The sequence below is a fragment of the Acomys minous genome (assembly GCF_964271855.1).
Source record: "Acomys minous genome assembly, chromosome: 12".
Taxonomy (NCBI): domain Eukaryota; kingdom Metazoa; phylum Chordata; class Mammalia; order Rodentia; family Muridae; genus Acomys; species Acomys minous.
The window spans coordinates 100,682,068-100,696,953 of record NC_140493.1 but is presented as its reverse complement, the minus strand read 5'-3'; the positions used below and the strand labels follow the sequence as shown (position 1 = coordinate 100,696,953).

General features: G+C 37.9%; 1 protein-coding gene across 5 annotated transcripts in view; it reads right to left on the bottom strand.

Annotated features, from left to right (window-relative positions):
• CEP112 (centrosomal protein 112) overlaps window positions 1–14,886 on the bottom strand; it is a 391,861-nt gene that overhangs the window by 144,804 nt on the left and 232,171 nt on the right. The window contains exon 1 of one of the 5 annotated variants that reach the window (XM_084751380.1): window positions 7,740–8,087. The exons of 3 other annotated variants lie outside the window; for them this stretch is intronic. In XM_084751380.1, coding sequence (XP_084607506.1) covers window positions 7,740–7,901 — 162 coding nt within the window. In that variant the 5' untranslated portion in view covers window positions 7,902–8,087. Of the gene's footprint in view, window positions 1–7,739; window positions 8,088–14,886 lie in introns of those variants that run through there. One more of the 5 variants, XM_084751379.1, reaches the window with a different exon arrangement.

Below are 14,886 nucleotides of genomic sequence, written 5' to 3'. Positions count from 1 at the left end.
GTGAGGACAATTGCAGCAGATAGTTTAGTATCAAATAAAGTGAAAACCACAGAATGGTGTTCCCTAGAAGCACGTGGGCTGTGTTCCTTCTTGGGCACTAAGCTGAACTGCATACCCATCCAGTTACTTTGAAAGTGATTGTGATTCCATTTCTTAGATGCAGGTCTTGTTTTGCAGAGGCCAGCCTGCACTAGTTTCAAACCACTGAGGCCAGCAATGTGTGAAAGCATCAGATTCAGGGAAAGGAGGCCCTGAGAGCCAACTGTGGGAAGCTGTAAGAGAGAAGCCTAAGTTGCAGTGGAGATGTTAGGATGTTAGAGAGGCCAGTAAAACGCACCATCTGACAAGGGGATGGAGCTGGATCAAGAGAGCATATGTGCTGTGAGAGGCATGTGGAGGGGTGGGGATACCCATGGCCACTGGAGGCCCAAGTGAACTATCATGAGCCACGGATTTCAGACATGGAACTGGAGGGTTTGGTTCGCCCTGAGAGCTTTCTGTTTTGCCTCAATCAGGTTTGTTTTGTTTTGTTATTCTCCATTATTATTTTTTGGCATGGGAACATTTACTCTGTGCAATAAATATTGAAAGTATATGACGTGAATTTTTATTTTATAGGGGTCTATATCAAGAGATTAACTTGAACATTAAGCTTTCAAGTTTAGGCTTTAATTCTTTTTTAAAAATATGTACATTATTTTTAATTATGTGTATATGTATACGGGTATGTGCATGTGATCTGCAAAGGTCAGGTTTCCCTGGAATTGGAGTTACAAACAGCTGTAAGCCACACTGATGTGGGTGCTAGGAACCAAACTTGAGTCCTCTGCAAAAGCAGCACGTGCTCTTATGCACGAAACCATCTCTCCAGACCCACAGTATCAGCCTTTGAACACTGTTAGAACTGTTACGATGTTGGGGATTCTTTTTTTCTTTTGAGATTTTTTAAATTAACTTATTCATATTACATCTCAATGGTTATCCTATCACTTGTATCCTCATGTTCCTCCCTCCCTCCTGCTTTCACCCTATTCCCCTGCCCTAGGTCTATGACCGAGGGGGACCTCCTCCCCCTCTATATAATCATAGGCTATCTATCAAGTCTCTTCTTGGTAGCCTGCTTATCCTTACTCTGAGTGCCACCAGGCCTCCCCACCATTGGGACGTAGTCAAATATGTGACACCAGAGTTATGTCAGAGGCTGTCCGATGCTGGGGATTCTTATAAATGAGCAGAATGCCTTTTGTATTACTATGAGCTAGCCACTGTCCTTTAGAACAGTGGATGGAAGGCTAGGGTTAAAAAGTGATGTGTTGGGAGTCACCCTGAGAAGGACTAGATTGTGCCACCATAGCCGTCTGCCACGAATGGACTATAAACTGAGCCAAAATAAATTATCCTTGCATTGGTTGCTTCTGTCAAGTATTTTGTCACATAACTTCATAAAAGAGAAAATTAATAACCTTACACAGTACAGTGTCAATGTCCAGGTTTGAGTCATTATATTAGGCACAAATAGGCTGTTATGATAAGAAAATCTTGATGAAAGGTACTTGTACTGCTTTCAGAACCTTACAATAAGTAAAAGCAAACTGTGTTTTAAAAAGTTAAGTCACCTTAAATATTCCTTAAAATAAGTAAGGCTTTCATAAACAATTACTTACTATTTGACAGTCTTCCAGGTAGTTCTAGGCTCATAGATTTCCTGTTTCGTCCTGTGACTGTCTTAATGAACACCTGCAATCTAGTGGTATTTAAATGTTGCACGCTAAAACCCACTTCTGCCTTAAAACAGCTTTATCACTATAGGCTTCCTCTGACTCCTATCTCTTACTCTAATGTAGAATTTTTCTTCCACATTATATAGTTGTTTAGTTCTTTAATGTTTTATTTTCACAAGAATAAGAAAAGCTTCCAGCCAGGAGTGTGACACATGCCTGTAATCCTAGCACATGGAGAGAGGCAGGCGGATCTCTGTGAGTTTGAAGTCACTCTGGTCTACAAACTGAGTTCAGGACAATCATGGCTACACAGAGAAACCTTGTCTTGAAAAATAAACTAAGGCACCAGCCAAGGACAATACATGCAGTAAACTTTGAAGCCCTACTCAGATCTAGCCAATGGATAGGACGCTCTTCACAGTTGAATGGAGAGTGGGGTCTGACTTTCACGCAAAATCTGGTGCCCCATATTTGACCACATCCCCTGGATGGGGAGACCTGGTGGCACTCAGAGGAAGGATAGCAGGCTACCAAGAAGAGACTTGATACCCTATGAGCATATACAGGGGGAGGAAGTCCCCCTCAGTCATAGGGGAGGGGAGTAAGGGGAAAATGGGAGGGAGGGAGGAATGGGAGGATACAAGGGATGGAATAACAATTGAAATGTAATATGAATAAATTAATAAAATATATTAAAACAAAACAAAATAAAACCCAAACCTAAACCGAAAACCAAAGAAACATTTTATGATTTTTCTCAGTGCTGAACTAAGTACACAGCAAATACTGCTAAGATATCTTGACTCATTTGCTCATATACTTTTATAAAAATAGGTATGTGAGAGTTCCCATCATCCATTATGACCTCTCTCTGTTGTTAAGCATCAAATACAATGCTGAAAGGACCATTAGTTACCAGGAAATTCTGATCACTTCTAGTTTCCAGAAAGTCTCTAATATGCGTATTTCCTTCACTTCAATAAAGTAGCTGGGGTTGAAAAACACCTTAAACCATAATATATAGGATTATAGTTTTGAGAAATATAGGACTAAGCTACAAATCTTTAAAATATCACTTAAAATATGCTAAAATTCTTCATTCAAAAGTATGAAAAACAGTATTATATCCAGGTGTCACAAATCTGATTCAAAGATACTGATATTTTATGAGATATTTTCTATGACCCTGGGTTGTTTTCTGGGAGTGTTCTAAGGATGTCTATTGATCTGTTTAAAATCATGCAGTGGAAACAAATGTATTTTCTTTGCCAAGGAAATACCACAGATGAATATTAAATATAGTTCTGCTAGCCAAAATTCACATCTGCATACACTTAAACCACAGCTCTTCTTTTTTCAATAATAATTTGTAATACCTTTTAAAACACACACAAAAATGTTATATCTTATACTTGGGTGAGCTGCTAATTTTAAGTATGGTGCTACAGGCTACGTAATCACTGGACGGAGTGTAGTCTGAACTGTGAGGTGTGCATGTCATGTGTGTGAGTACTAGTAAGTCAGTTTTGTCAGTGTGTGTGTGTGTGTGAGCGTGCATGTGAGTGTGTGAGTGTGTGTGTCTGGGAAGAAAATATTGCAACACTACAAAGACTTTTTTAAAAACACAGTAGAGCTATAAGCAACCAATTAAGAGAAAAATACTTTAAGAGAGTGTAACTTAAAAGACAGACAGGAACTTCTTACAATTTTCGGACTCAAATATGTTGAAGAATTTTCATCAAACAAACCAATATTTTAAAAAGTTTAAAAGAATTAATTAATTGAGAATGCCTAATATCACAAGTATGCTTTAAAAACTCGTGCTAAGTTCATAAGTGTGGGAAATTACTACATTTGGATGAATGGCAGAGAAGAAAATATGTGGAGCTTGATTTCTAAAGGATGATTTACAAAACTTACAAGTAATCAAGATCAATATAATATGAAGGGATATTTAAAACATAGAGAAAATTATTTTATTTTTATAACTTTTTCATTAAAATGTTCATTTTTCAAATAAACACTGAGTTTTCAATACTTAAAGAATAATCTATATCTTAAATATAAGGATTTAAAATTATCACCTTCCCTACTATCTTTTCATGTATAATGTAATTTTTAATAATCACATATGTATTAGACACTTGACACACTGCAGGAACAAAACACCTGACAGAAACAGCATAAGGAATGAGGGTTCAGTCATGGTTAAGTCTTGGGGGCTGGGCTATGAGGTGGAAGATGAGTGTGATGAATACTGTGCACATCACACTTTTTTTTTAATTCAGTTCCGGATCCCGACCTGTGAAATGGTACTGCCCACACTTAGAAGTCTTCCCACCCCAGTTAACTTACCCTAGGAATCTTTCAGACATGCTCAGAGATTTGTTTTCAAGGGATACCAAATCTCATCAATTTGATATCGCCAAAGTGATATACAGTGACTTAGAAAACATATTTCAATAAATTGAAAAATAAAGAAGAAAGATCAATTTCTGGATTCCTATGGCTTACCAAAATTAAGCCAAGAGGAGATGGAGATCTGCAGCAAGTGAAGCAGTAGTAGAAGTTTTCCAACTAAAACCAGGCCAGGCAGGCTGGGCTCACTGCTGAACTCCACAAGACCTTAGAGAAGCTCACACAGAAAATCATTAAAGGTTCCATTAAAAAGAAAGGCAGCAGTGCTAGTGAATTTGTCTTATGAAAGCTGTGCTACTCTGATACATACACAAGATAAAAAAGAAAATATTAGGACAGTCTCCTAGATGAACACAAATACCAAAATTCTGAATAAAATACTTGCAAAATAGGCTAGAGGGAGGGCTCAGTGGTTAAGAGCACACGTTGCTCTTGCAGAGGACCTAGGAGGCTGGGTTCCAATCATCGATGCCTGGTGGCTCACAACCACTTGTACCTCCAGCTTTTGTGATCCAGCGCTTGTAACATCTGTGAGTACCAGCCCTCATGTGTGATATCCATATCTTCCCCCCCACACACACATTTTTAAAGTCTTTTAAAAATAGAAAAATACTTGCAAACCTAATTCAACTACGCATCAAAAAGATCAGTCACCATATTCAAATAGTGTTCATTCCAGGGATGTAAAGATGTTCCAATATATGCAAATCGATATGAATATTATATAATACATCATTAAAGTCAAGGACTGAGATCACATGATCATCTAAATAGATTCAGAAAATGCCTTTACATACACAGAAGAAATCAGGAATCAGAAAAAAAAACCCTCAACATAGCAAAGGTTATAAATGACACAGCAATAGCCAACATTATACTAAATGTACAAATGTTCTAATCAACCAAGACTCAAATGTTTATTTTCTCCACTCCTATACAATATAGTCTTTGAAGTCTTAGATATAGAAATACAGGAGAAAAGTTAAAAAAAAATCACAAATAGAAAATAAAGTCATTAATTTCCAGATGAGATGATTCTATAAATAAGTGACCCTAAAGACTCCACCAAAATACCTGGAACTAATAAACATTTTCAGCAAAATAGGACTAAAAATATCAGTATTAACATACAAAAAGTAGTTAAGTTTTCTATAAGCCGATAATGAACATGTTAAGAAAGGAATAAGGAAAACAATATATTAACAACACCTTAAAAATACCTAAGAATAAAGATAACAAAGAAAAAAGATATCTATAATGGAAAATTTAAAGCACTGAGAAACGTGATTGAAAAAGATACTAGAAGACCAAAAGGCCTCTCATAGGGTGACACTGTCCCAGCTAGATATCTCCAGTGCCAGGGGTGGGTTATCTTATTGAGTTACTGGTTACTGGGCTTCAGCCACCCCTACACACACACACACACACACACACACACACACACACACACACACACACACAGAGTCACAGGCTACTGGTATTCCTCCATGACCTGACAGTAAGGCCCTATTGCCAAAACCACCACTTCCTTATGTCAATGAACATGCAGAAATTGAGCTGGTGCCCACTTAGAAGTGTCACCCCTACTGACTAGGAATCATGGTTTGCATGCTGCCCAAAGAAAACAGTAATCATCAGAATCACCCAGTTACAAACCTGATGACCTATGACCGAGACTGGCCTCCAAGATATACTAGTGCAACGGTGGCACAGTGTTATGGGAGTAACATGCCAGTTAGTTTGGGCTGGATTTAAGGTCCACTCCATGAGATGGAACACATATCTGAAAGTGCTAAAGTGGCAAAGGACCGGAGACCAGACCGGCATTGGGCCTAGGGGAAAACCTATTATTCTGCTAAGGGAGCAGAGTGATAAAGTGACTCCTAATGACATACTTCTATACCTGAAGATCCAAGTGTCACTCAACCCTCGTCAAAGAAGCTTCTTATAGTAGATGGTAATTAACTAGAGACCCACAACTGCACAATGCACAGGAGTAAGAGACTGTGCCGCACCCGCCCCTGAGTGGGATGTCTTTATCAAGCCCTCCCGTCAGGCCCAGGGATCTATATGGAAAAGAAGCAGACATACTGTGAGCACCAGAAGTGGTGGATAATTAAAAAAAACCACTCCCCCCAAAAACAGTGTTTTCCAGATACAACAGAACTCATACACATATGAATTTGCAGAGACTGTTATAGCATGAACAAGACTTACACAAGTTCAAACCAGAAAAAAATCCCAAAGGAGAAGTAGACAAGTCCCATTCCTACAAAGAAGTTCTTTGCAATCTACACCTGTTGGTAAAAGGAAAATCAGTTTTCTCCAATGAAGTGTCACTAGGTACCACAGCCCAGGGCAGTCCTCATGGCCAAAACAAAAGAGTCCTCAAGATTTTTTTTCTGAGAGAGAGGGAGAGAGAGAGAAAGAGAGAGAGAGAGAGAGAGAGAGAGAGAGAGAGAGAGAGAGAGAGAGAGAGAGAGAGAGAGAACTTGATGTTGGATGGTTAGGGATGTAGGAAAGATCTGGGAGGAGTTCGGAAAAGAAAAAGAATATGGTCAAACATATTGCATGAAAAAAACTTTAAAGTTCAGCTATACTCATGGATAGAAATATAGCAAAAATGACCATATCATCACAATAAATACACTTGTACTTTTATATCTTTTATTATATTTTAGCCTGTTCTATCATATAGATCTTCTGGTTATATATTAAACAAATTAAAACATAAAACTACAGTACATTTTTATAGAACCATGCTCACTAATTGCTAAACTGTAGAAGCAAACCAAGTGTTCATCAATAGATATAAAGAGAAACTAAATGTGGTATATCCACACAATAATTTTTTTAATCTTACAAAACTTAAATTCTGATAGGCTACGGCACCCTAATATTAAGTGAAATTTTAAAAAATGACAAAAAGGTATCATTGCCTTGTCCCAGACACCTAGAGTAGTCAAATATACAGAAACAGAATTAGAGTGGTGGTTAGCAAGGGGGAAATCTAACGGGAAATTACTGTTCGACAGATACTATTTTAGTTTTGTGAGATTAAAAGTTCTGGAGATGAAAAATGGGAATAGTTGCACAACTTAACTGTAGTTAATGCTATTGTATTATATAGTAAAAAATCTTTAAAATGTTAAGTTATATGTCAATACATTTAAATTTAATTTAATTTTAATGAATTTAATTAAAATAAATACAGAAAAAGAAGAATGGTAGAAAGAAGAAATAGTATTATGCAAATGTTTTACCAAACAGCCATGAAACTGTAGCAACTTTAATTTGTTTTGGGAAATGGTATTTTGTAAAATTTTGGGTAATGAGTAACTATAATTAGCTCACAATCTATTATTTCTATAAAATTCTGCTCAATTCCTTCTGTTCACTTGACTTTGAGACACCATTCTAGATGTTTCCAAGGCAATTCAGCCCAACAAAGTTAGATGATGACCTTAATCTCCTTAATGGGAATGGCTGTGTACACATCTCCAGTGTCTAAATTTAGGCTATATGAGAATTAGGGTTTTGTTTTTGTTTTTTTTTAATCTCCACCTGAGACATAGAGGTATTTCTCAGTCTCATTCTTACCTTTTTCTCTTTGGGGATAGATGGTCCTGTGTCCCTCAGGGGTCTCATACTGTCAGCCTGCTCAGCTGTGAGACAATTACACTTCTTTTCTTTTGTCCCTATCCGTTCCAGGGTCTGTCTTTCCTTGAGAGATGAGAGGTCTAAGGTCAGAGAGGCCCACATCTCCTGCAGACACCACTAGGATCCTCGAGGTGACGAGGGCCCCATATGCAGCCTATGGGCAGCAAAGCCACTGTGCTTATCCTCGATGCCTTTCTACCCTGACTAGTGACTTGGGCCCATGGGTCACACTACTGAGAAACCTCTCATCTCCTAGGGAGAGGTGAGGAAGGACAGTGACATCACAATCACATGGCTTGGTTTCATATAATAGCTGGCAAATGTTTGAGCTTAGGGGCTAGCACGGACTTTTCTTCTTGATTTTGATCTTCTGGGAGTGGAACAATCAGAAAGTATCCCTGGGCTAGAGATGTGGAAAAATATGAACAGAGAGTTACTCCTAAATATTCCTGTTCACTTTACAAAGTAGTTATGATACAGAACATTTAGAAATAAAAAAATATTATTTTAAAAATCACATAGTGTCATCCAATCATAAGATAAGCTCCAAGCGTTTCTGCACATTGTCATGTGTGTGAGCCTCTCTGAGGGCCACTGCTCCACCTCGTGCTCTGCATTACGTACCGCGATGACTCTAACTTTAAGATCCACCCAGAATCTGCCACCTTCTGCTACACTCACCTCAGCCACCGTTACGTCTCACCTGGATGACCCAAGTAGCTTCTTAGCTGGCTCCCTACTTTGTTCTCAGATGGCTAGGCGTTCTCCTCAAGGACAAATGTTCTCATGCCTTCCTTTGTCAGGGTTAAAGGCAAGCCCTTGCATCACCTGAAGACAGGATGTGATTGGTGCTCTGGGACTCTGTGGCATCTCATGTCAATTGCTCCTCTCTACTCCTTGGGGTCTTTGTAGTGGATGCGCTATTAGTGACCCCTTCACCCAGACACTGACATGGCCCATAACAACTTCACCTCAACGAAGTGAAATGTGGCTATGCTGTTTAAATGGTCCCAATCCTGATCCTGTAGAGTTTTTAATCTTCTGTGTCATTTCATAGACAACTGAAAATTATGTATGTCACCTATATAAATGTAAAATCACAGCATACAGCCAACCCTTTCCTGTTGGGCTCAACTCAGACATGATGTCTGCCTGTTTTGTTCACTGCTTTGCACTAACTGGCCAGGACTGTATCCAACACAGGCATCAAATGTGCAGAGTGAGCCATCACTACAGAGCTATCTTGTCCCTCATCTCTTGCCTCCTTCCTGCCCCTCTTACATCCTCTTCTCTCTTCCAAATGATAGCTTCCTTCTGCCTTTTAGCATTATGAAAGCCAACAGGCCCACGTTTTCTTAGTTGTGGTCCTAAAACCAAGTCTTCTTTAGGGGCATAGGAGAACTATATAAGAAGCTCCCATAGCACATTCTTAAAGGGAAGTGACTTGTTTTCTCATTCTGACTCCTTATCCTCATTAGTTGGAAATAGTGCCAACTGAGGCAGAAATCTTTGGTGCAGGGATGGAATCCCTACATTGGCATGAGCCAGATATACCAAGAAACTAAGTTCTTAAGAGACCGCCCCTTGCCCCTGCCTGGCTCCTCTAAGCCAGTCATCCTACTAACTCCAGGAGAGAAAATAAAATCCACTTTCTAGTTTGTCATTGTATCTTGGGGAACTTTAAACCAAAGCTTCGGCTCACTGTAATAGAGAGGGAACACTACAAAAATATTCTCTTTCACCTTATTGATACAATGAATTATACTAACTGTTTCTGATATCAAGGCACATTTGCATTCCTGAAATGAAAGCCATGTGATTGTGGGATACAATGTTCTAAAAATGTAAATGAAATTTGTCCATTGAACTTAAAACATTTGTAAGTGAGCCACTCTCTAGGGGTATATACTTTTTTTTTTAAGTTTTGATTTCCTACGCTATATTAACCAAGGAGTAGGTCACTAGTCAGAGAAGAGTAGTCTGAAGGCCCACAGAATCAAAGTAAAAGAGACATACGATCACAGTGCTAATCTCACAGTCACAAGCACCTCGTGTGCAGGGCACACAAATGCTTACTTCTGTTAGTTGATAACAGCTTTCAATTCAAATACTAATGTGAAGACAACAGATGAACTCAAGTAAGTTCTCAAGTCAAAACAAAAGGTTTTATGCACTTTCCTAAGAGATTTCCACTTATTCTAGGTATTAAGTTTTTCACACATGAGCATCCAAACAGAGAAAATGACTTCTAATGAATGGAAGAATTCTCATCTTTAAATGGTTTTATTAGAATATAGGAAAGCTAGGCTGGAGGATTTCAAATGCTTAATTTAAAATTAAGCAAGCATTCATTTATATTTCTAGACTTTCTTTTTTCCCCTAGATTATTTTCAATCAACTTTTTGGTTTTTTTTTTGTTTGTTTGTTTTGTTTTGTTTTTGAGATAAGGCTTCATGTATCATAGGCTGGCTTGAACTTATTACACAGTCAAGCATGAACTTGGATTCCTGGCCCTCTGATCTCTACCTTCCAAATGCAGGGACTACTGCGTTGGTCCCCTGGGTTTCTAGAAAAGAAGAGCACCCTTGAACTTCCTGCAGAGGCAGGGGGAGGGAGGGAGGGCAGAAGACAGGGAACACGTGAGCCCTGTAAGGGAGCAGCCTGCTCTAGCCCCCTCAGAGAAGTCCATTAGCACTGAGCTTGGCAGCCCCCAGGTAAGAAGGACCCTTTGCAGCACAAATATATAAGCAACTTGAACTGTTGGTATAGCCTAACCTTCTGCCAGACATTTAATTAACTGGTAAAGATCTTCTCCCACTCGTAGGCTGTGTCTTTGCTTGAATGATGGCGTCCTTAGCTACAAAACACTTCTGGTGTCGTGAGGTTGAATTATTAATTGCTGGTCTTAGTGTCTGCACTAGATATACCCTATTTAGAAAGCCTCTTCCTGTGCCAGGAGTTTTCAAGCCTGCTCCTACTTTTCATTCTATCAGATTTTAAATATCTTGCCTTATATTAAGGTCCTGGATCCATCTGGGGTTGAACTTTGTGCGGGGTGATAGATATGCACCTATCTTCATTCTTTCACACAGAGCTATCCAGTTGGACGAATGTCACATTGTTGAAGACGCTGCCTTTCCTCCAGTGGATAGATTCAGGTGTCTGTCCAGGTCCTCAACTCTATTTCATTAGTCAGCATGACTGTTTTTATGCAAATGCCTTGCTGTTTTTATGCCTATAACTCTGTAGGGCAACTTGAAATTTGGGATAGTGATACCTGCAGCAGTTATTTTACTAATTGGCATTGTTTTAGCTAGCTAGCTATCCTGTTTTTCTTTTCTTTGTGTGTGCATGCATGCGTGCGTGCGTGTGTGCGTGCGCGCGTGTGTTTGTACATGCTTCCATGTCAAGTTTACATTTAAAATTTTTTGTATGTGTAATTGTGTTGAGATTTTGATACGGACTGCTCTGATTCTGTAGACTGCTTTTGATAGGATGGCCATTTTCACAGTATTAACCTACCAATCCATGAATATAGGAAAGCCTTCCATTTTCTGATGTCTTCTTCAGTGCTGTATAGTTTTTATTGTATAGTCATCCACTTCCTTGGGTGAAGTTATTCCTACATATGTTTTTTGAAGCAACTGTGAAGGGTATTGTTTGCCTCATTTCTCCTCAGGGTGTTCATCATGTGTACATAAGCATTATTAGAGAAACCCTCTGTTTAGTAAATAACAACCACCCAGGCAGGAATCCAGTGTTGACTTAGGGGCTTTCCTATGGGATACATGCTTCACAGGAACACATAAAGCAGGAGAAGGGGAGAACTAGTGCTTTAAAAAGAAAGGAAAAAGGAAATAAACAAGAAAATACATTGCCTCTTGTTATAAGAAACAATAAGCTAATTTGGTTGAGTTATTTTATTTGGTATCCTGTTAAAAAGATAAAAATCTTAGCTTTTAGTAAGATAAGACAACCCTTTCATCATCCTGACTTGGCTTAGCTGGAAATCATCCACACACATTAAAGTTCTAAACCTCAGGGACTGAAGGGATGGCTCAGTGGGTAAAGAACCTGCTATACAGCATGAAGACCTGAGTCTGGATCCCCAGAGCCCAGCAGAAGCTAGGTAGGAATGTGCTTGCCTGTAGTGCAAGCAGGCAAGAGATGGAGATGGGGATGTCCAGAGCAGGCTAACTAGCTAACTGGTCAAACAGAGAGCTCTGGGCGTGGTGAAAGATGCTGCCTCAAAATATAAGCCATCTAGGAAAATACCAGACCTCAATCTCTGGCTTCTAAACACACGTACAGACGCGTAAATATGCACTTCCACTCACACATGTAGCCCTACACTTGTGAGTACACACACACACACACACACACACACACACACACACACACACACACACACCTTCTCTCTCTTCAAACCTCATAACAAGAGAATATTGATTCACTGTATCCTAGTTCTGTATCATTTCTAGATTTTACAAGTTGGTATTGTGTTATTTTTTTCTTTTACAAAATCTTGTCATGCTTAGAGGTGCCATAGTAACCCATTACAGCTGTCTACAGTTCATAGACCCACAGCAAGATGACTATTCTAAGTTAATTATTTGGAGGATACAGTATGGATGTTATTTGTCAATCAATTTATATAAATTTAAATATTTAATTTAAAATTTAAGGATATAAAGCTCCATATTTTTTATTCAAAGGAAAAAGTCAGGAAAAAGATCAAAGAAAAAGAGAATTGAAATTAGAAAACCCTTTAAGCTAAAATGACAGTGTCTTCATAAGTTGATATTAATCCTTTAATTATAAGTTTCAAAGGCCTGAGTAGTTTCTATGACCTTCGCTTTGGGTAATTATGCCATATATGCTATTTCTTAAATTTGAAAAAGATGTTGAATTGTTGCTTAGAATCTTTTAATGACTTTAGGCTGGCAGATTTCCAGAATAATCCTTCAGATATCATTGAACGTTATGAACTGGTAACCTAAGCTGGTAAATGTATGTAAAATTCATAAGAGCTGTTCACTTTGTATACTGCAGAAAGTGATTTGTCAAAATATTTTATAATATCAAAAATGTTAAGTTTAAAACTATTACTCATAGGTGAGAACTTTCAAAGTGAAAAACAGGCACCCTAGACTAAATACAAATAAAAGCATGGTGTACTATACAACTAAAAGACACATATCAAGAATATCTGCCTCAATGGTAAGATTTTTATTATTAAAAGTAGAAATTTATATACATTCATGAAGAATGTATATAAAGAAAAGACAATGAAACCTGTACATTACAGATCTACTATAAATATCCAATCTCTTGATAATAACCACTTTTCAGAAAAGTACCCCAAATTAAAGAAAAATATGAATAATGCTAAGAGCATATTAAGCAAAAGGGGAGATAAAAGGTAATCTAAGCTTTCTGAGATGCAACTAGACTTCATAATTTTATGGGGATGTTAACTGAAGAGAAAGAAAAATTGGAAGTATTGATAAAATTCATAAATAGATAGGCTAATATCCATGTTAAAAAATTAAAAGCCTAAATATCTCAAAGTTAAACAACACAATAAATTATGCCCTATTCACAAATAAAATACCACAAAATAATGAAACTGTAGTTTTAATGAATTCCAAATGACACTGAAATGTCTTTAGCATAACTTGTAGAACAGGAAGAGACAAAACCATTAAGCATGATCTCAGGCAGCTAATGTGGACTTGGGAATTCATGTAGATACTAAGCTGTCCTGGTTGGTAATAACTGAGGATGGTAGTTGCAGGAGCTTTCCACAGTTCCTTATTTTTCCTATTTTTTAAACATCCTTTATTTAAAGAGTGGTTACTTTTGGGGGGGGTTGAGACAGGGTCTCTCAGTGTAGCCTTGGCTGTCCTGGACTCACTTTGTAGACTAGGCTGGCCTCGAACTCACAGTGATCTGCCTGCCTCTGCCTCCCGAGTGCTGGGATTAAAGGTCTGTACCACCGTAAGTGGTTTCTTTTAAGTAGCTCAATTTCTTTTTTCTTTTCTTTCTTTTTTTTTAAAAAAAAAAACTTTTTAAAAGTTCATGCATATCATGGGCTTTATTGTAATTCTGTATGAAAAGAGCTTTAAAAGTATAAAAGCATCTTTTCCTTGTAAATGTCAGTTATGTATTCTCTTAGATTCTTCAAGGACTTAACCTTGTGGAATTACCTCCATAACGCAAAGCCACTGCAGAGATCATTTTGGTCTGAATCACTGCTGGCAGTCAGGTAGCATCCAGACTCAGAGCTTTTCTAACCCTCGCACTGTGCTACTGAAGGGACCCAGGCGCATATGGAAGGTTCTACTTAGATGCTTGTTATTCTAGTTTTAACATCTTTTCCTTGAACCTAAATTTACACTAAATGATAAGACCTTGATTTTAACTGGATTTTGAGCTGCTAGCAAGTATTTTAACTTTCAAGCATATCTACATATATATGTTGTGTGTGGTGTATACTTATGTGTCGGGATGCCCATGTGCAAGTGCTTAGGTAAGAAGACAACACTGGCTGTCCTGTTTTATAACCCTGTCTTACTCCTTTCAGACAGTGCCTCTCACTGAAGCTATGGTTTGGCAGTCCAGCCAATGATCCCCCGCTCATCCATTTGTCTCTGCTCTGCAATATTGGAGTGACAGGTATGCATGCCTCTACCAGTATTTTAAGGAGAGGTTGAGGACTTGAACTTAGGTCCTAAATTTGTATATGTTCTCTGATCACTGAACCATCTTTAAACATTATATTAAGCTTTATAATCAGGTGAGAAGAATTTCACAACTGTCCAGAATGATTAACAACTAAACTTTCAGCTTATTGTTATTGATATTGACTTAAAGTTTCATAGAAGAAATTCGAATGTTTATTAATTTGTAGAGAAAATAAAATTATTTCTAAAAATAGCCTTTATGTTAAAATTACTTAAGTAATATGGAAGAAATTATATGAGACACAAATGAATATTTGAATACAAAGATAAATTTTTTGCTATTCAAAGTATCTATAATGGATTAAAATCAAATTTGGATGAGTTATAATTTATTTATACAT